The sequence below is a fragment of the Neopsephotus bourkii genome, unplaced genomic scaffold, assembly GCF_033783945.1.
Source record: "Neopsephotus bourkii isolate Nb327-2 ecotype Australia unplaced genomic scaffold, CSIRO-AGI_Nbou_v1 NB_1825, whole genome shotgun sequence".
Lineage (NCBI taxonomy): Eukaryota > Metazoa > Chordata > Aves > Psittaciformes > Psittacidae > Neopsephotus > Neopsephotus bourkii.
Window position 1 is genome coordinate 3,118,522 of NW_026902298.1, and position 19,768 is coordinate 3,138,289.

Consider the following 19,768-nt stretch of genomic DNA (forward strand, 5'->3'; position numbering starts at 1 on the left):
GCTTGGACTGAGATACGTAACTTTTAGATGTCTAAAAAACAGTCAAATCATACCTTGATATAGCCTTTGTAAACATCCTATAGTATTAAGCACAAAATGTTCACTTGTATTTTTTTCATGAGTTGACAGACAGGAATACGTAATTATATCCCTGCTGTATAGTTAATTATTATAGTTAAGAGTAACACTCAGAAGAGCATTTGATTTAATAAGATTGGTGACATTCAAAGACATCATAGTCTCAGTATACTTTTTTGCCTCTTATTTCCAATGGCTTTCTAAAAGGTTGGATTGAAAATATTTGGGTTTGTGTTCCAGACACAGATGCTCAGTTAAGTCAAGAGAGGCATAAGGTCATCCCAGTGTACTTTTAATATATGCAAAGTATACATTCATTCTATGGAGCTTTGCACTCCTATGCACATCTGCTTCAATAACTTGCTTTGGAATTCTTCTGGAAGCAGCTAGGATTGGGTAGCAGAAGAATGATCTGGCATAAAACACAGAACAAAATAACAACAATCTATAATATTAATTGGAAGGTCAAGAAAAGAACAGGGAGATGGAGAAGGAAATAAAGTCACAGTAGCTGGAGATTGTGTCTACAGTCTGACTTTTTACACAGTATGGGTATACAGAAAGGGTTCTGGGTTTCAGTATTAAGCATATTCTGAGTGAATGCCAGATAGAGATTTCCTTAAAAAAAACCACAATAAAATAAATAAAATTAGAAAATCTGGCTTATGCATCAGACTACTACTGCTGTGCCCAGAATACAGAACCAGTGGCCTCCAGAAAAGGAGTGCCTCTTGGAAAACTTCAAGTATTCTTGAGCATTAATAAAAGGGTTGTAGTTATTGTCCAGACTGACACCTCGTATTGCCAACACTTCATTCAGCAATGCTGTGTGAAGGGTCATGACATCTGTCTCGTGCAGTAACTTAGAAAATAAAGTGACTCACAACTGCATGTCTGACATACCCCAGCCTTCTCTCTTTCCACTCCCACTGCCCTAGTTATCTTCCCAGACTGTCTGTAACTGTGTCCTGGAGACAGATGGCTGTTACGTGTTGGCTCAGCTACTTTATCCTCATTTTCTTTGAATCTTTTTGTCTGAAGATGGATATGTTCACTCCTGGATGCTGCCAAAGATGAGCATTTGAGAAGCTGATAAAAGATGTGGCCTAATTATGTATGAGGCTATTTATCGAATATGACATTTTTAGTCATTTAAATGACACACACGTAAATAAGCATAAATCCACAAAATGCCTAGGCATCTTGGACAGGCGAGATACTTACCTTTCTGATTCCCACAGCAAAATTGATATTTATTAATCAACCTGCCTACCTCTATAATAAACTCCTGTAGCTCTCAGTGTGTGGCCTCATAAAATGCTTTGTAAAAATATGCTCCTCCCTAAGAGATTCAGACCAGCTGTTAAGCCAGCTAGCTGAACAGCTCTCTCAGTTGCCGTCTAATTAGAGTTATGCACATTACTGAATCCTTGCTTTTTGAATCTTGTAGATATAATGCATTAGTTGGCATTAAAAATGTGATATGGAATCTGTGTTTTCTCTGCAGAAATGTTCTATCATACGTGTGGATTCAAATTTAGGTTTTTAAAAATAATACTGATGTACATCATAACACAGATGTGAGAGTTATTTAATCGCAAAAAATATGTGAGTGCTCATGGGAGAGCAGTGTCATTCAGATTATTTAATACCATGGGCTATGATCACAGCTGAAGAAAGGATAAATTGCTCATTCTTGCATAGCTTCTTCTCTTCATGTAGGATAAATTACACCAGAGTTAAGTGCCAGAATCAGTACTTATTTATAAATGAATTCAGGGCTTTTATGGTTGTCGATTTTTATTTCCATTGACCTGTGGGTACACTTCTAAAGTACTTTCACATGTATTGAGAAGCCTAATTAAGTGAAAGATATTACTTTTTGTAGCTTTCCAAAGTCTTTTAGGCTTTCCGCTTGTTAAAGAAAATGCGGTTGGATGAATCAAACGTGCAACTTTTGCAGCCAATGGTTTGACCTTTCTTCCCAGCTGAAGGATTACTTGCAGATCATTTGGTTGGTGATGACAATAGTTAGATACGTTGTAAATGCCTAAACCATTTAGGCAACCTTCAGTTTTTTGCCATTGTATGCAATACTGTCTGGAACATAGAAATAGGCAGGCTCTCTGTTCCAAGTGAATATGCAATCTTTTTATAAATTCTTGTATAGTGCCTAAACCTCTGAAATACGTTGAAGCAGAAGAGAGGCTTTGCCACAGTCATGAGAGAGAAAAATATGTCATTCATTAATCAAAACTCCCATTTAAATCAGTGGAAGAAGAGAATTTAACACTTGGGAATTGTGGAGGGGGTGGGTTGGCTAGTGTTTGTTTGAACTGAAGCATCCTACAGAGCATCCTAGATATAACTGTATTCATCCTATGTATAACTCTGTCTACACCCTGAAATTATTACTAGGAAAATTTTGGTGCATGATATGAATCAACTACGACTTCTACAGTAGCAAAAAAATCATTAGGAACACACTGAGTTTAAAACAATGTTATATATTATGATGGTGGTTTAGAGTCATATTTTACTTGCAATCCTGATTTTAAAACCTGCCCAAGAAGGACACATAAGCAAAACAAGTATTAAAAGTGATATTCAATAACACTTTAAGACTGTATTTGTTGCACTGACTAGGCCTTATCAATACACATAAGGAACACAGACTGGATGTTTAAATGTAGCTCAGATTATATCAGCTTTAGCAGTCTCCCTCACACTACGCATGGAAAAGCATTGTGGAAAATTGCCTCACTTTCTGAAGGCTAGAACTTTGCAAGTGGTTTTTAATTAATATTGTCATCTTGGGCTTTCAAAGGTTACACACTTTCTTGTAATTTTTGACCAGTTTCAACTTCAGTGACTTTATTTACATATATTTCCAGCATGGCTTGAAATTGTTTTCTTTTTTCTTTTCAATCTCTTGAATTTACATTTGTAATGTAGCTTACCTTGCCACTGCGCCATGTTCAGTGCTTGTGCAACTTAAAATGCAGGTCTTCCTCAGCAAGGTTCATTGCACACTCCTAAAAGTACAGCTGTGGAGGCTGAAACCTAGGCTATGGGCCCTATGCTAGATACAGCTGAAATCATGACTTGTAAAGTAATGTCTGGTATTTCTTATCTCTTTGCATGGGCAAAGAAACGCAAGATGTAACATGTAACATATATCCATTATATATTGCTTGGGATATGCATTGAGCATGCAATGAAAGCCAAAGTATTAGTGTGATCTTTCATGTGCTTGTTCTGATGGAAATCCCATAGGTAAGAACAGAATGTTTTGGTACTGAGTTGTTGCCCTGAAGTATACTGAGGTCATGCATTCATATAGCATATTTGTGTTGTCATGTTATGTTCTAAGTTTTAATGGTGATTTATTACTCATAACAAATAAGGAATATACCTTTTGATTACCTCTAGTCTGCTTCAGGATGAAACCATCTGAGGCTGGAAGCTGCCAGCTTACCTCATCATTAAATCACAACAAATTGCCAACACTTTTGTGTAATGCATTTGCAATCCACCATCTCTTTATTGTCTTCCTACAGCATTACTATAGGCAGAGTATCTTCTCAGGTAAATAGGTATTATTTAATCCATTACTTTTAAGGAACAAAAAAACCCCAGTAGATATCTATTACATGCTTTATAGGGAAAGTTTGAATGCAGGAAAAACGCATGTCAGAAGGCATTAGAAAAAACACACTTTTGGTGGTGGGATGTGCTTAACCTTAAGATGATAACTGTGGAAGTGCTAGGCAGGTTAGTGTGAGGTAGACTGGAAGCACTCCCATTATTAGCCATTGAATGTGGGGCTTGCTGTAACAAAGATCTAATCCACATCAGAGCTGGGAGTCACCCTAACCCAGACTAACTGCTATTATTAACTCCAAGTCGGGTAGGTTGTGATAACCAGCAGTATCCAGGAGCCTGACCCTGATAGGATAAGGAGTTGTAGAAGTCTGGGCCCTTTTATCACTTTTATCTTCACTGAACCTTTCAAGACTTCTAAATGGCAAAGAGGACAAAAGTGGAGAGAATAAGAATGTTTCTCTTAAGATCAGAGTGCCCTCCAATGCTGGGAATGGGCTTTTGGCACATTGCTCTTTACTTACTTATCTCAGCTGGAAGCAGAAAGCCTTTTTGAACTTTTGCTTCAGTTCACTTTCTAGCTGGCTCTCCTAGAGTCATACAACAAATAACTGGAGTCCTTGGAGATGCTTGTTCTGGTGCATCACCATGTGGAAGACAAAGATGAGTTGTGAAAATCTGGGTACATTCAATCTTTTATGTGTTTAGCTGTGCGGAGTGGTGGTTCTTCGTTCAACTTTCCTTCTGCTTCTGGGAGGTCTAGGCATGAAACATGGTGCTTTCCGGTATACATGAAAAATAAGAAGCAGATAACTTCTTGCTTTTGTGGTGGTACTTCTCCTTAAGATGCTTTTCTAAAAGTTCACAGAAGTTCATTCTAGCATCTTCACAGTGTCTGGGTGACATGTGAGAAGATAACTGGTGTGCCCAGCTTGGCAGAAATCAATTTGCAGAAAAGTGTGGGAGAACCTTTAGGGCTGCAAGATGCATGAATCCAAGGGAAGTATTTCCAGTGAGATGTGCAGAACAGAGATTTTAAAAATACCTGTTGACTGGGATCCCGAGGGAAAGCTAAATGTAAATTTATTTTAGACAGCAGAATTGACAGCTCTGGAGAAGGCTGAAATGTTCTCACTTTTGATGGAAAAAGAAAGATAAATATTTTGACAATTTCAAGGAACACTTTCTATATTTTCTGCTGGTTAGAGAGCTCAAAAAGTTTCTGTTTTCTTGAAACACTCAGATTAATTCTAAAAAACTTCGAAGTGCTTGAAAAGATGCTATTTTTTTTATTGTTGTCCAAAACAGCTATAACAATTTTTGTGGACTTTTTTTATCAGCTCTACTCCGTCTGTTATCAAAGTATATCCCACTAGCCATATGCTGCCTCAATTCTTCCTCTGGTTTTCAAAGTACCAAAATACTTTGCAATAAAAAATTTACCTCCACAACTGTTTCTTATGCTTGTAGTAAGGAATGGGAGTAAAGTGGACTGGGATTGCTCTCAAATAATATTGATTAAGAAAACATGGTGTGGCAAATCTTCTGACTCTTTGTTAGCATATAATGAATTAACTAAAGTGTGTTTTAAACAGGTAAACCTACTCTTTATATTTTAACATTTGCTATAGATTTTTCTATTTCTGAGGATCTTCTCATAGGCTTTAAGAATAACTTCTCCTTGACCTTATATTCCTTTACAGTTCTTTTCCCTTTCTGGTCCAATTGGGTATAACACCACCATTTATTACTGCTATTGCTAAAATCACCTTTTCGCGTGTCACATTAGAATGAAGCATTTGAGTAATCAGTTTTGTTATGGACTCACACAGACCTTTCAGCAGAGTTCCGTAAGGTTCTGTATTAACCAGTGTGGGGATAGATGCTCTCTTTTTCCTTAATGCTTTCTGTCACATCGCTTCACGTTTATTAATACTTTTATCTTTAGACTGTCCCAGTGTGGTAGAACATTATTCTTTTCATTTTAAGAGTGAGCAGCTGGCTTGAAAAGAATAATTAAGCTCATGCAGAATAGTGTTAGCAGAATCAAGACAGAAAACCTGGTGTCTGGTCTGCTATGGTTTGGGCTGTCCTTTGTTTTGTTGAGGAACAGGAATATGGTGAGCTAGTTCAGAAGCATGGAGACCTCTTGTTTCTGCCTGTAGGAAACAAGAACTGCATCCAGTCTGGGATAAAGAGTTGTTTAGCTATCCTACTTACTAGTAGACTATCTGATATTTGGAAGGGTTAAGTAGAACACCTTTACCTCCATGTTTCTTCTCTTTTGTATTTTGGCAAGAATACATTGCTTTTTCTTTTGTTTAAATCTGTGTTCAGCAACTGAAGTGTTCATCTATATTCTTAATGTTTTGTCTCTGAAACTACTTAACTTCCCAACTGACATTGAACTGTTGGGCTGTTGAATTGTAAGGCCTCTTCCCATAAGCTATGAGGCTCACAGCTTCGGAAGAGCTGAGAACAGAGGTAAAAATGAAGAATCGAAATGAAAAGTGGCAGAGGTCATAGAATCATAGAATAATTAGGGTTGGAAAGGACCTTAAGATCATCCAGTTCCAACCCTCCTGCCGTGGGCAGGGACACCTCGCTCTAAACGATATCACCCAAGGCCTCATCCAACCTGGCCTTGAACACCACTAGGGATGGAGCATTCACAACCTCCCTGGGCAAACCATTCCAATGCCTCACCACCCTAATAGTAAATAACTTCTTCCTTATATCCAATCTAAACTTCCCCTGTTTAAGTTTGAGCCCATTACCCCTTGTCCTATCACTGCAGTCCCTAATGAAGAGTCCCTCCCCAGCATCCCTAAAGACCCCCTTCAGATACTGGAAAGCCATTATCTCTGTTTTTTTGTTTCTTCCCCACATGTGGGTTAAGTTTTTAACATACATTAAAAAGCCAAGTTAGAAGCCCCTGGAGGGTAGAAGGTAGTAAGGGCTTCTCAGGTGAGGTATGGCCCAGGCACCAGCAGAATAGGGCTGGAGACAGTTACAGCTGGTAGTGGGGGACTGCTGCTCTTACAGAAGCTTGGGAGAGTGACCAAGGGCAGCCCAGCCACTGAGATTACAGTGTTTGGTGTGCATGTGCTGCAGGAACTCTGCTGCTGCTTAGAAATGTGCTGGATGGGCTCAGCCCACCCAGGTATACATGCATGTATCTGCCTACAAGGATGTGGTGGTGTGCTGCTATTTTATAACTATCCTATTGGATGTCATTACTTGTAATTCCTTAATGCTTTATATGAAACCTTACTTCTTGTTCACGAGGGTTATCTGGAGAGACGGGATAATTGTAAGGGCTAAGCATATTCACCTCAAACTATTAAATGATCTTAGGTCATAGGAATCCATGTGTTTCACTGATAACTTGCTGTAACTTGTGGTGATTCTACTTAAACTGACTTAAATGTTGCTCTTGAGGCTGATAAAACAAAAGTGAGATTTAAGGAGGTCTTTGAAAGAAAAGGCAGCTTATAATCAGCCAGGAATAACATAATGTTTATGATAGGATGATATTCCCATTCCTGTGCCTGCAGTGTTTTTTGTGGGGTTCTTTGTGAGATGAACAGCTCATTAAAGGCTGCCTCATTTACTCTTGCTAAAAATGAGATCATATGGAAAGGATATCTCTGTGGTCTTTGTGGGTAGATAAATGCATGTAAATGGATTTTACCTGCTCGGACAGCTTGCCTGCTCTGCACAGACTATCACAGAACTGAGTTATAGAGAGGGCTTGCCAATTCTGCTTGGTTTTGGCCATGGCATACCCTGTGGCCACACAGCTGGGAGGGAGGAGATTTTGGGCTCCCAGGCAGCATGCAGATTCTCTTATTTCCTTTATGCCTGTTATCAAGCCACTTAGTGCCTTACCTCATCCCCTTCTGAAAGAGAGATATAATATTCCATCATCACACAGACTTATTCATTTGTACAAAGAAAATAAAGGTACTTGAACACTACAAGATGGGAGTCATATGCACAGCACTGTAATATAAGTGTTTCTACACTGAATTCAGTTTTGTTCATGGTTATATTTGGCAAGTCCCTTGCAAAATGCATAGGTGACACACATAAACTCTGCTTGCAATGTGTGGTTTCTTCTTTCTTTTTCTCTCTCGAAGGATAAATTTTGTAGTTTATATTATTTCCTGTGGGAGTACTTGCCATGCAAATACATAACTGTACTACATACACTGTGCTTTGATTTGATACAAGAATCTGAGCAGCATAATGGCACATCTGAGTGTTTTATGCACCATTTTAGTTGTGATTTCTTAACGTAGCATGAAAAGGCTTAAAAATTTCTAGCAGAGAGGTAAAGCAGGATCCAATCTGTGCTGAACTAGGGACAAAGACAAGCATAAAGTGGCATTTTCCAAGTTTTTATTTATTTCTAAGGCTGCTAGTGGTTGTTATGTTACTTGTGTGACTCACTGGAGTTTCCTATGCACCAGCAGAAACTAGAGTGGAAAATCAATTTCTAAAATCAAAATTAAGTACCATAATTAGGTTGTCTCCATTCCAAGGCTTAACAAATAAAAGTGGAAAAAGAACTGACTAAATCTAAAACATTCTCTCATGTCATTACTTTGTAAAGTGCCACAATACATCCATGTGTCTTAGTGCTTACTATAGGGCTTCTTTCATTTCAGTTTCTTGTGCTTCCAAAGTTAAAGCTTTATTTCATGCAGTTATGTAGCAAAGGACATCATCCTATCTTGTCCTGACCTGTTGCACCACAAGTAGCAAGTTGAGTGCTGTCTACCACATCAAATAATAGCAGAATAGAAAAGTAGAAGTGATAATTGCATGGAAGATGGCACAATTTGGGGGGCCTCACACTTAAAGGTGATGTATGAGGGTAAATGCTTGGATTTCATTTCTTTACTGCTCCACATCCTGTGACATTGTGTATGAAATTCTCCATGCCCTCTGCTAGAAGACAGTTCTGCCATACATCAGACAAGGTGACAGAGATGTCTGCACGCAGTATTTGTATTTTAAATGGGAAGTTAGACCTGGGGCAAACGCGCAATGTCATAGTTGTGTTTCTGAAAGCATAATTTCTAAAGGGAAAGGATTTGGTGCAAGAAATATTAAGGGGATATAAAAACTTAAATTGGAAGAGAACAGCAGGAACCTCTGCCATCCTTAATACACAGCATTTCATTTTCACTTCTCTTTGTTTTCCATTTTTTATCCCATTTTCTTCATCTTCTGCGTTTTGTTGTTGGGTTTGGGTTTTTTTTTTCTCCCCCTCTGCAACGTTTCATTGTCAGGATATGTGACTGTTCTCAGAACCACGATGTTCTATTCTGGTCGTTGTCTTAGATGCTCCAATGAAGCATTTAGGTTTTAAGCAATTCGGGTTTACTCAGCTTAAAAATCCAGGCATAAGTGATAGAATCTAAAAGAAATTATTAAAGAAAAAAAAAATCTGTTACAAAACATCAAAACTGGTAGAAAATGGTATGAGTAGAAACTTAAATGTTTGACACTGGTGAGGTGGTGCCTTGAATCCTGTGTTCAGTTCTGAGACCCTCACTACAAGAGAGACACTGAGGTACTGGAGTGGGGCCAGAGAAGGGCAACAGAGCTGGTGCAGGGTCTGGAGCACAAGTGTGATGACGGATGTCTCAGGGACCTGGGGACATTTAGTCTGGAGAAGGCTCAGGAGGGGACCTTATCACTCTCTACAACTGCCTGACAGGAGGTTGTAGTTGAGGTGGGGTCAGTCTTTTCTCCCAAGTAACAAGCAATAGAATAAGAGGAAACAGCCTCAAGCTGCACCAGGGGAGGTTTAGATTGGATACTAGGAAAAATGTTTTCCCCAAAAGGGCTGTCAAGCGTTGGAACAGGCTGCCCAGGGCAGTGGTGGAGTCACCGTCCCTGGAGGGATTTAAAAGATGTGTAGATGTGGTGCTTGGGACATGGTTTAGTGCTGGACTTGGCAGTGCCTCTGTTTATAGCTAAGAATGAAAAATCAGGTCCTTACAAAGTCTTGGGACTTCCACCTTCTTTAGTTGCTGAAAGGTCTGAATGCACAAAATTTATATCTTCTGGATGGAACAGCAGACACTGAGGTTCCTGTTTTTTCTAGTATTCTGGTCATTAAATAATATGTCTTGGCATCATGCAACTGTGTAAGATAATTAGTTGTGCTGGGGGTGGGAAATGATTGCTTGTACAGTCAGCCAGATCAATATCTGTTGTTGCCTAGTACTAAAAACAAAGCTAGCTACCTTAGTTTCACATCATCAGCTCTGTTCCTGTATCCACAGCATGCCAAGTGCTAACATATAAACCCTGAAGCGAAGAGATTGTTTTAAATCTTTGCTGTTTCCTTTTTAACTTGTCCCGTTCCATGTCCATTTCACTGGAAACAGAGTTCTGCAAACCCTGGCTGACTAATCTTTTCATCTCTCTAGCCATTCCTACAGGAAAGGCATTATTGATGGCTCAACTTTATTTTGTATTTTAAATAGTCCTGTCATCACATTTTATGACTACTGTGTGTATATATATTCAGAGAGAGGTAAGAGAGAAACAGAATCTACAACTAACATTTATCTTCACCACAGGTGTGTGAAGGGGAGGTTGACACCCCACGTGTGCACTGTGAAAAGTCAACCCTTAAGAGAAGATTAATGCCCTGTCTAAAGCAAAGCTGCATTTCCTCCCATGGGTTTAAGTAAAACAGCGGTGTTAAAATTGAAAAAGGACATTAACCATCAGAAATACTGGTGATGCTCAGTGCATACAAACAGTTGGCAAGGTGTTTGAAACCACCATCTGTTTTAGTACTGAGCATCAATTGCTGTTGCTTACAATGTTGGGGGATCCATGTTATAAGAATCATAGGATTCGACACTGTATTCGCTTTATGCTTATCCCATGCATCCACCTGTGGTAAGACCAATTCTTCTCATAGAGGCACAGAAATGCAGTGTAATGTACATCAGAGGTGTGGTGTGGTTTACTGGAAACCACAGGCTTCTCTGCAGCAAGAAACCCTTGTAAAATTTGCTCTTAACTGATTATCTGCTGTCTGTGATAGTATTGCTGTTCAATTGCATGCATCTCTCTGCCCTTGTAGCGTAGCACTTCAGTGAGCAAGTTAAAGTACATATTACTCCTGTGAGAAGACAGCAGCTGGGAGCTCCAATTCTTCTTCTAAAGCAGTTTGGCTTGTAGCACTTCTGTAAAATGCAGGCTCTGTTATGGTTACAGTAAAATATTAATAACCGTAAATTCCCTGGGTACCAGTACAGTCCTAATAAACACGCTGTTGACAATGTATGGCAGACTACTGCATGATGGAGCAGAAAAATGGCTTATAGCCTGGCCATTTCTATGTTGTAGGGTTTGGATGCGTCTGTGATTGCATGCAAATAGTTAAAAATGCACTTCTGATAAGAACCAGAATCAGGTATTTGGTGAGATTTATTCTTCCTGATCTAACGTTTTCAGTGGGTGGAGAAAATTACCTCCCTACTGCTTTGTCATTGTTCCTTAAGTGAACAATGTATTGTATTTTTTTTTTCCCTGTAAGTGGGATGAATTGTGGCTTTTTATTGCTCTCTATTTTTCCTGAATAAATAGTTCAGTAAAGCTGCTAATGTTGATGATGGAAGTCATAAAAAAAGAGGTTTTATTGTTTAATGAGTGTTTCTTTCGATTTTTCTCAGCAGCCTAATATACATAAGACTATATAAATAGTTACTTGAGAGGATGTACTCTTCTTTTTGTTGTAGTGCAATGATGTCAAATTATGCTGTTCATAAAAACATGGCAGCAGAGTGGGAGAGGTGTTCTACTGTTTATGCAGATAAAACATGAGGTTTACTCTTTTCCTGTTCTTTTTACTTTACCATTTACAGTGTTGGTTAAGCTGTGTAATGATGTGCTGCTTCTTGTCTCTTCTTTTTTTTTTTTTTTTACCATCCATGCTTCCTTACAGTGATATCCCAGATAGAAACAAAATCTTTGATTTCTTCCTGAGTTTTTCAAGCCATCTTTCTTCCTTCTCTTCCCTTTTCTCCATTATAGGACACTCTCATCCCACAAATGTGGAGAGTGGTGCAAGTCTGCTACATGGCATAATAAAGGGCTTTGCACCTTGGAGAATCCATCTTACTATCAGCCCGGAGTCCAGAGTGTTGGAGTGGTGTTACGAACAGATAGCTCTTCTATATCAATTGTAGTCCAGATGAGACAAGATTTTACTCTGTCTTGTGGTCTACAACTTTCTGACTACCGGGTATAACTAAATGTCCAAATTGGAAGTAATTAGAAAGTGTTTTCTTCCCAGAAATACTACCAGTTCCCAAATATTTTATCAGAAGATTTTAGATGTTGAGCAAAACCCAAACATTTACCTTGGAGTTTCCTTGACAAAAAAAGTCCTTATCTAAGAATTTCAGTTTAAAACTAACTTGCCATTTAAAAATATGTTGAAGGAATTCTTTGAACTCTTTATAATCTTAGTGGAATTGAGCAGTATATGCCTTCAGGCTCACAGCTTGGGCAATGCCATCCAGCTCCAGCAATTTAGATGCTCTGTGTAAGTTTTAAGTAGGAGTTGAATATTTTGCCTTTTGAATTCATGCACCCTGGAGAAAATAGTTTCAGCAATTATCTGAAAACCTTGGGGCAGAAAAAGTGTTTCCTTGGCCCCAAGAGTCCTATGCTACATTGCTATGATTGTATTTCCTTTGCCATGGATCTGTTAGTTTTGATTTGCTTTTTACCAAAGAATAGCAGAGCAGAAATTACACTTTTTGTGTGCATCCTGAATGTAGTCCTGCACACAGGACAGCAATGGTTCTCCCACATGTTGGCATATCCATAATTGTAGGTGGAAGGGCCATGGGCAGGATTTGGCCTATGGTAGAAGGTGTTATCAAATACAACACCCATCTGTGAACCCTGTAAGTGTGCAGCTTTGATACTGGCTCTGGCTGGGAGGAACATCTGGTTAGTCATATGTTGGGAGCCAAAAGGGGTATGTCTCTGCTTATTGTTTAGAGATTATAACTGAAGAGAAGTGCAGGGGTTAAAGCTGAAATATGTGACAAAAGGATATTGCTACATTGCTGTTTCACTGCAAAAATAGGCATTCATAAGCACTTCTAACTCCTATCATAAAATAACTTGCACGTAGAGGAGGAGGAAAAGCAAGCTTTGGTAGGGCAGAAGTTACAGATTAATTCAAAAACAACCAAAAAAAGGGGCATTTTTCCTTTTTCTGGAGCCATTATCAAAGGAAAACACAAGTCCTTGAGTGAGTCTTAAATCCTTCAGCAAAGCTTGTATGACATCAGCAAGTGAACTGAACAGCTATGATGTCTCTCTGTTGCGAACTGAAGCTAGGTAGCAAAAATACCTCTGGATAGATCCCAAACCACTAGAACAAAGTAAAATCCATTTCTCTTTCACATCTTAATTGCAATGAAGCACATAAAACACCTGTTCCTTCACCTTAATGGTTAATATACAGTTCTATTTTTGGCACCTCTGTACCCCTTTCCTTTCCTGCAGTGCTGTATATCTGAGATTTGAACTGCTGCTGTTTCTGTTGCATGCTGGCAAATCAGAGAGAGAACCAAGGAGTTAAATTTCAGAACAGGAGGAGAGGAGGTGAGCTGTCTGCTACAGTAGTTTACTGCAGCTTCCTTTCATACTGACACATATGTAGTTTGTGGTGACAGTGCTAAAGAACTGCAGACAAGCACTTAGCAGACTGGATGTGAGCTGGATGCAAAGATGCCTCACCCTGGACTTCCTGCTGGCAGTATGTAAATACACCTGCAGACTGGCCACACTGGGTGGTTTGTTTTTGTGTGGAAGGCAGCATGAGAGGACCTGACAGAGCAACAGCATAGTTGAGAGACCTTAACCAGCGTTAGATTTGTATCTCAGCTGTGGGGGAAGTTTTTTTGGCTTTTTCTTGTGCGCTGCATATTCAGGCTGAAATCTTCATCACCACAATGTTTGCCTCTATCTGGTATGCCAAGAAGCTGGGACGCAGGTTTGTGCATAACGCCAGGAAAGCAAAATCAGAGAAGGTATGTTCCTAGTGGGAATATAAAGCCTTATGTCTCATGCAAGCTGCCTGCTGGCATCCTGTTGTATGTCTGGTTAGCTTTTCTTAATACCCTGAAAAACGACCTATTGCTATTCGTGATTTCACGCAAGAATCCTTGCATACTTCGCATATGATTAAATACTGGGAAAAGATCCTTTTAAAAGTCTTTATGCCCCCTTTCATTTATCTTTTTCTTTCAAGATAAATGGCTGTACATCTGGTACGTTGTGAGATAAGGGAGCACTCCAGTGAACTTGTTGCTGTGCTGCATTATTTTTACTAGTACAGTCTTAGGCTCTTAAACAGCCGGTGACTGTTTGCTGCTTGTATATCCTATTCTAGTGTGGGACCAGCGAGAACGTAATAGCATGTTAAGCATTTATAATGCTTGGGAATTTTGTTTCGTGATACTTGTTGAAACTGTGCTGCAGCAGGGGTCCCTTTTATTTAAAAAGATATAGGAATGTAAAAATGGTCAATATTATCTTTTAGTAGTATTCTTATGAAATTTAACTATGTCTAACCATCTGCTTTTTTGGGAGTTCCTGTAGGTTAAGATTCTTTTGTCATTTTTTCTCCATGAGCAAAACTTAAATTGATTTAGAATTTGCAGTAATGATAACTGGGGGATACCAAGACAATTGCCTTTTGTACTAAATATAGAAAGCATTTATTTGGTAGACCTGCATTCCAGTTATGTCTAAATTAACAAAAATAACCATTTTGAAAATGGAAGCAATACCTCTGTTGTAAACTCAGCATTAGATTTGGGGGGAAAAAAAACTTCAGTGTTATGTTATAAAGTTGCCTCATTAGGCTGGTAACAGTGTCTTCCTCTTTGCCTTGCTGTCTTTGATGCAGTCATAGAATTTATAAATGGGTTGCTTTATTATATCTTTGATATGTCATGTGCTATGCAATGCAGCCACCAATTCACTAAATAGTTATCCATTGCCTGAATTCCTCTGTACCTGGAAGAGCTCTTCACCTAGAGAAAATTATTATATTTATGGCTGGGGGGGAAGATGGGGCAGAGATTTCCTTTTTCTGCAAAATATTCCCAGTGATTAAAAAGGTGCCATGTGATAACCTTGTAATTTAAATATCTAAGCCATTTGGGAAGTTTATCTGAATAATAGTGATTTATATATTGTATATCATATGCATAAGGGAAAATAGAACTGCAGACAGCTAAACACGGGACTGTCAAACTTTCTTTGCCTTTAAAAACAAAGGGGGGCATCGTATGAACTCTCCTGCTGTTTGCATCTTGCTATGGGAGGAAAAAAAGTTGCAGTCTGGATCTTCGCTAGTCCTGAGGGGCTCCCTCCAGAGGAGCACTCGCTTTCAGGCTTCTTCCACGATGACAGAGGCAGGATGAGTGGACACATTCCACTGCTGACACAGTGGGGCTCTGTCAGTAGCTTTATAAATAGATTTAGTCTGGGTTGTTTAAAGCGTGTGTGTTTATAGATTGTTCCAAAAACCTTGAGAATTCTCATAAAACTGTGCCCAAGTATTCACTAAGAGAATATATCGAGTCTTGTAACAGAGATTAAAGCAATACTTTAAAAAATTTGCCTTTTTTTTTACCTCTGTCTTAATATATTTGAAACATTTCTGTATAAATCTATTCTAATGATACTTATTCAGCTCTATAAGACTATCAAAATTATCAAGATAACTCAGGTCCATTCTGTTCAAGCTTTCAAGCCTCATAGTTTTTATAGAAAAGCTGCTTTTCAATGTTATTTGAGCATGCTATTAGCATGTTTGCAAGGGAATTTTATTTTTGCCAGAAGTCAATAGGTATGCAAGACTACACGTTGTAAAATGTTAACTTACTGTCTTATATCAGAAATAACATTTCTTTCTTGGAGGTTAATCCTGTAATCAGGGCTTGGTTTTAATTTTATTTCATTTTTCCATAAATCAATGGTGTTCTCCAATAAAGGCAGAAAATCCAAGTTCCTAGCAGGATGCTATTTCAATAAGTGCTATTGATGATTGGAAGCTGATCAACACTGACATCTTCAGTACAGTACCTTGGTAACAGGAGAACACAGATATGCAAATAGGTTTATTAAAAGGTACACTTAAAATACCATTTAATTTCATGGCTTGTTTTGGTTTTGCCTTTTTTTATATAATGGTTGAATAATCAAATTATTATGCATTTTTACCTTACATGATTTTTTTCTGGAAGAATAATTAGCTTTTTCTTCATGTGCATGATTTGAATTAAACATTGTTTTCCTAATGTGCTTTTGGAGGTAATAAAAATACAGCAATAATTTCTAATAGCCTATGTGTGCACAAAGGTTTTCTTGCAGTTAAAAGCAGGATAGCAGAGAAGAATATGGCTCCATAACAGATTTTTCTGTGGTTTTGGGCTGCTTTGGATGAGTTCAAGTCAAGAATTTTTTTTTTTAAGGAGTATTTCCAAGAAACAGAAATTTTGGATAATCCTGTTTGTTTTCTTAGGATCAGGAAGAAAACTGGGGAGTGACGTGACAGAAGAGGGTTATGACATGGACTCATGTGAACACATGCACACACATCCTGATAGTGCACATCCTGACAGTGCTGTCCTTTAGAATGATTTGGGCCTGTATTGTGCAGGGAGAGGACCTGAACTTGGATCCTACAGGTGGCTATTTAGGGAAATAGAGCTTCCAAGGTGCAAAACAGCATGTAGTGCCAGGGGGTGCACACAAAGGCAAGAGGAAGGATGTTGATTTGGGCAGTCCTTTGTAGGATGTGCTAAGGCACTAATGTGACAGGGTGGTGCTCCTCTGTTTGCTCCTATACCTGCATGAAGGTGTCTGGTTATGGTGATGTGGATGGGCTTGGCCCCCACTGACTCCACAGCTCCCATATTTTCCAAAGTTGTAGTTCCCATCTCCATACCCCCAGCTCCCTGTACCCCTCCAGGTCCTTATCTCCCCACACCTGAATATGGCAGTCCCTGCTTCTGGGAGAGCTGGCACACAAACTGCTTTGAAATAAGTGGGACATGCTTGATCGTGACACTATGAGCCCTGCAGACTTTCTGCCTCAGGATTAGGGTTCACAGGAACCAGATCATGGCCTGTGCTACAGAAGCTGTTTTGGGACTTGGTAAAAAGGGAAGGGTAATGGGTACCAGTAAGTGCCAAAGAGTTGGGAAAGGGAGGAGGTGGACCTGTTCACATTAAGATATGTGGCATCTTCTGGGCTGTTTTTCTTATCTCCCTAACCAGTACAGTGTGGGCAAGTGCCAGCACTGCTGCTCCTGGCCTGCATTTCCAGTCCTTGCTTCCTGCCCAGCCTGGAATCTCCTTAGAGGCTGTGGTCAGATGAGCTGGACACTCTGGTAGGGCACCATCTCACTGACTCCCACATAAGACTTAAGGACTTCCTGGTAGATATTAGGCTTCTAAAACCCAGATGTGCACTCTTACTGTTAAAGTTTCATCTGGAGAGTAGAGCAGGCATCTGGGAAGAACTGGATGAATGTCAGTTTTAGGTGTCCTAACCATTATATTAACCATTTTTTCAAGTTAAGTAGTGTGCACTAGTATTTTTAAGTCATGTTTTTAGAATCATATTTTTATGATATATTGAAAAACCTTATTGTAATTCAGAAACAGAACAAAATATTTTGAAAAAAAATCCAAAAAACTTTGGGAAGTTAAACTCTTTTTTTTTTCCCCTCAACTAGTCCTGGCTAAAATGTCTATCTCTAGAACTAAAATGGGAGAATGCCTATTAATTGCTCTTCATGTTCTTATTTTACCATGGAAAGATCAAGCATGTCCAAGTTTCTTACACGTTACTGTCTTTATTAGGCTGGATTAAAGAGTTTACTTTCTTCTGGCATATATTTCTGTTACCTATAAATTCTATGGCAATCTGGTTGTCTTGGCTTGGTTGCTAGTGTTGCTAATGCCTTCAAGTAGCGAAATATTTAGTAGACAGGGAATGCTGGTACTAATATTACCTGAGATCAGTTGAACTCCTCTCAAGGCAGCTGTGCTCTTACCTATTTTATTAAAGCTATTAAAATGTCTTGAGTTTGTTACATGAGAAGATTGTTAGGAGAGCAGACGTGATCATTCGAACATTGGAACTCGAATAACTTAAGGCAAAGATTGATGTCTTAAGTTTTTCTCATTAAACCACAATCAAGCAGAAATCAGGAGATGTTAACTGCGTGTGGTTATGCTATAAAAATAAGTACTCTAAATGATTGGAAGAGGTACAGAAAAGTAACTGAGCAATTAATCACGTTGATCTGAGAGGGTGAACTAAAGCAGTGTGAAAAAGCTTCTGATAATGCTTCACTATATTAATGGAATTTGGGTTTCAGGATTCAATATCAACAGGGGGAAAGACTTTGCCAAAGTCATCCTGTCATTTATTTTCAATGGGGAAATTGAATACCATTTTTTCTGCTGGTTCAGATGTACCCATGAGACCCAAGTTATAAACACTGTTAGAATTAGTCAAGTGGTTGAGTTTTTACATCTGAAGACAACACTTGCTTTAAAAGGAAGTTTCTCCTTGTATATTATTTTTGGGAGCAAAACAACAGGCCCATGTAAAGCATTTAAATGAGTTGACTTTGACCATCCTTTTACAGAATAATATTTTTGGTATTCTCCTGCTAGTTTTTAGATACCAAAGTGCTCTCACAGTGTTATCAGATTTAAGAACTAATGTCTTATGCTTGAAAATATAGATTTTACCCTAGAAGGTTTAGTTCATCATTCCAGTTTAACTCATTTATTAATTTCATAATTCAAGACAGAAGTAATTCAACTTTTAAAAATAGGTCTATGGTGTATATATGATACAAAAAACGTGCAGTTTCTGAACTATCAGTTGTAAATAAAAATGAAGATTACCCATAGCAACATTCATAAACTGAACAGTATCATTTTAAGCAAGTAGATTTAAATGCAATGTAGTGCAGACTAGATAAGTAGAATATAATTCAGCAGTTTTTCATTCGGTGTTCCTTGGTTGAGTTTTTTAGGTAAATCTTAGTAGTCTGTCAGCCTGCAATGAAATATTTGCAAAAAAGACAGGAAAAACTGCCTTAAGAGGTTAAAAAACCTGTGATGTGCAACCAAAAAAGCTACTTGTCAGTAAACACAAGCATATTTAATGCCTTTTCTGACTGTCCTGGCAACAGCAACAATTAACTCCTCAAGTCAAGATGACACTAGATATCTAGATCATTCTCATATCTGCATTTTAGTATAGCTAATTGCAGAGTAGGCTGTTCTAGGCTATGTAGTCTTGTTTCATTTTTACTTTGTTTACAAGTAGCTGCCCAGCAGTCTAATTTCAAAGAGATAAGTTCACTTCAAACAGTAATTACTTGCAACATAGAATAGGAACTATGTGATTAAGAAATCATGGAACATAATACCAGTTAAACAATCTTTCCTTACAGTATTTTTAGATATATTTAATTCCAAACAAGATAAACTCTCTTTCCTTCCATATTTGCATGTATAGCTGATATTTCTTAACAAGTTCTCTTTTTCAAACCAGAGCTTACCGAATTATTTCCAGTATACTGAGGTTGAGATGAAGTGATAAAACTTGCAGGTCTAGTTATTGCCTTGGCTATAGGTGACATGACTGCTTCTCTAAGGGACTTCTTATGCAGCTGCCACATGCTGTAAGGGCGAGTGGGTAAGTTTTATATGTATTTGGGCAAAAGAGGACCCTGGTTGACCAGATGATAAAAGTGCATCACTTATTTGTAGAACTACCTGTTTGAACAGATACTGGAGCTATCTCAGATCCCTGGGGGAATCTTTTCAAATGGACTTTGTTAGTGCTCTATTTTGCAGTTTTATGGAGAGATCTTATCTTTTCACACATAACTGTGCAGAGAAAAATATGCAAGTGCTCCTCTATCCAGAGCTCATTGTGCCTTTTTTTTTTTTTTAGCACAGCACAGTTGGAATTCTAAGACATTTT

General features: G+C 38.5%; 1 protein-coding gene across 29 annotated transcripts in view; it reads left to right on the top strand.

Moving 5' to 3' along the window:
- DLG2 (discs large MAGUK scaffold protein 2) overlaps positions 1-19,768 on the top strand; it is a 1,002,605-nt gene that overhangs the window by 497,767 nt on the left and 485,070 nt on the right. The window contains exon 1 of one of the 29 annotated variants that reach the window (XM_061343368.1): positions 13,341-13,769. The exons of 26 other annotated variants lie outside the window; for them this stretch is intronic. In XM_061343368.1, the coding sequence (XP_061199352.1) occupies positions 13,692-13,769 (78 nt within the window). In that variant the 5' untranslated portion in view covers positions 13,341-13,691. Of the gene's footprint in view, positions 1-13,340; positions 13,770-19,768 lie in introns of those variants that run through there. 2 more of the 29 variants (XM_061343372.1, XM_061343374.1) reach the window with 2 other exon arrangements.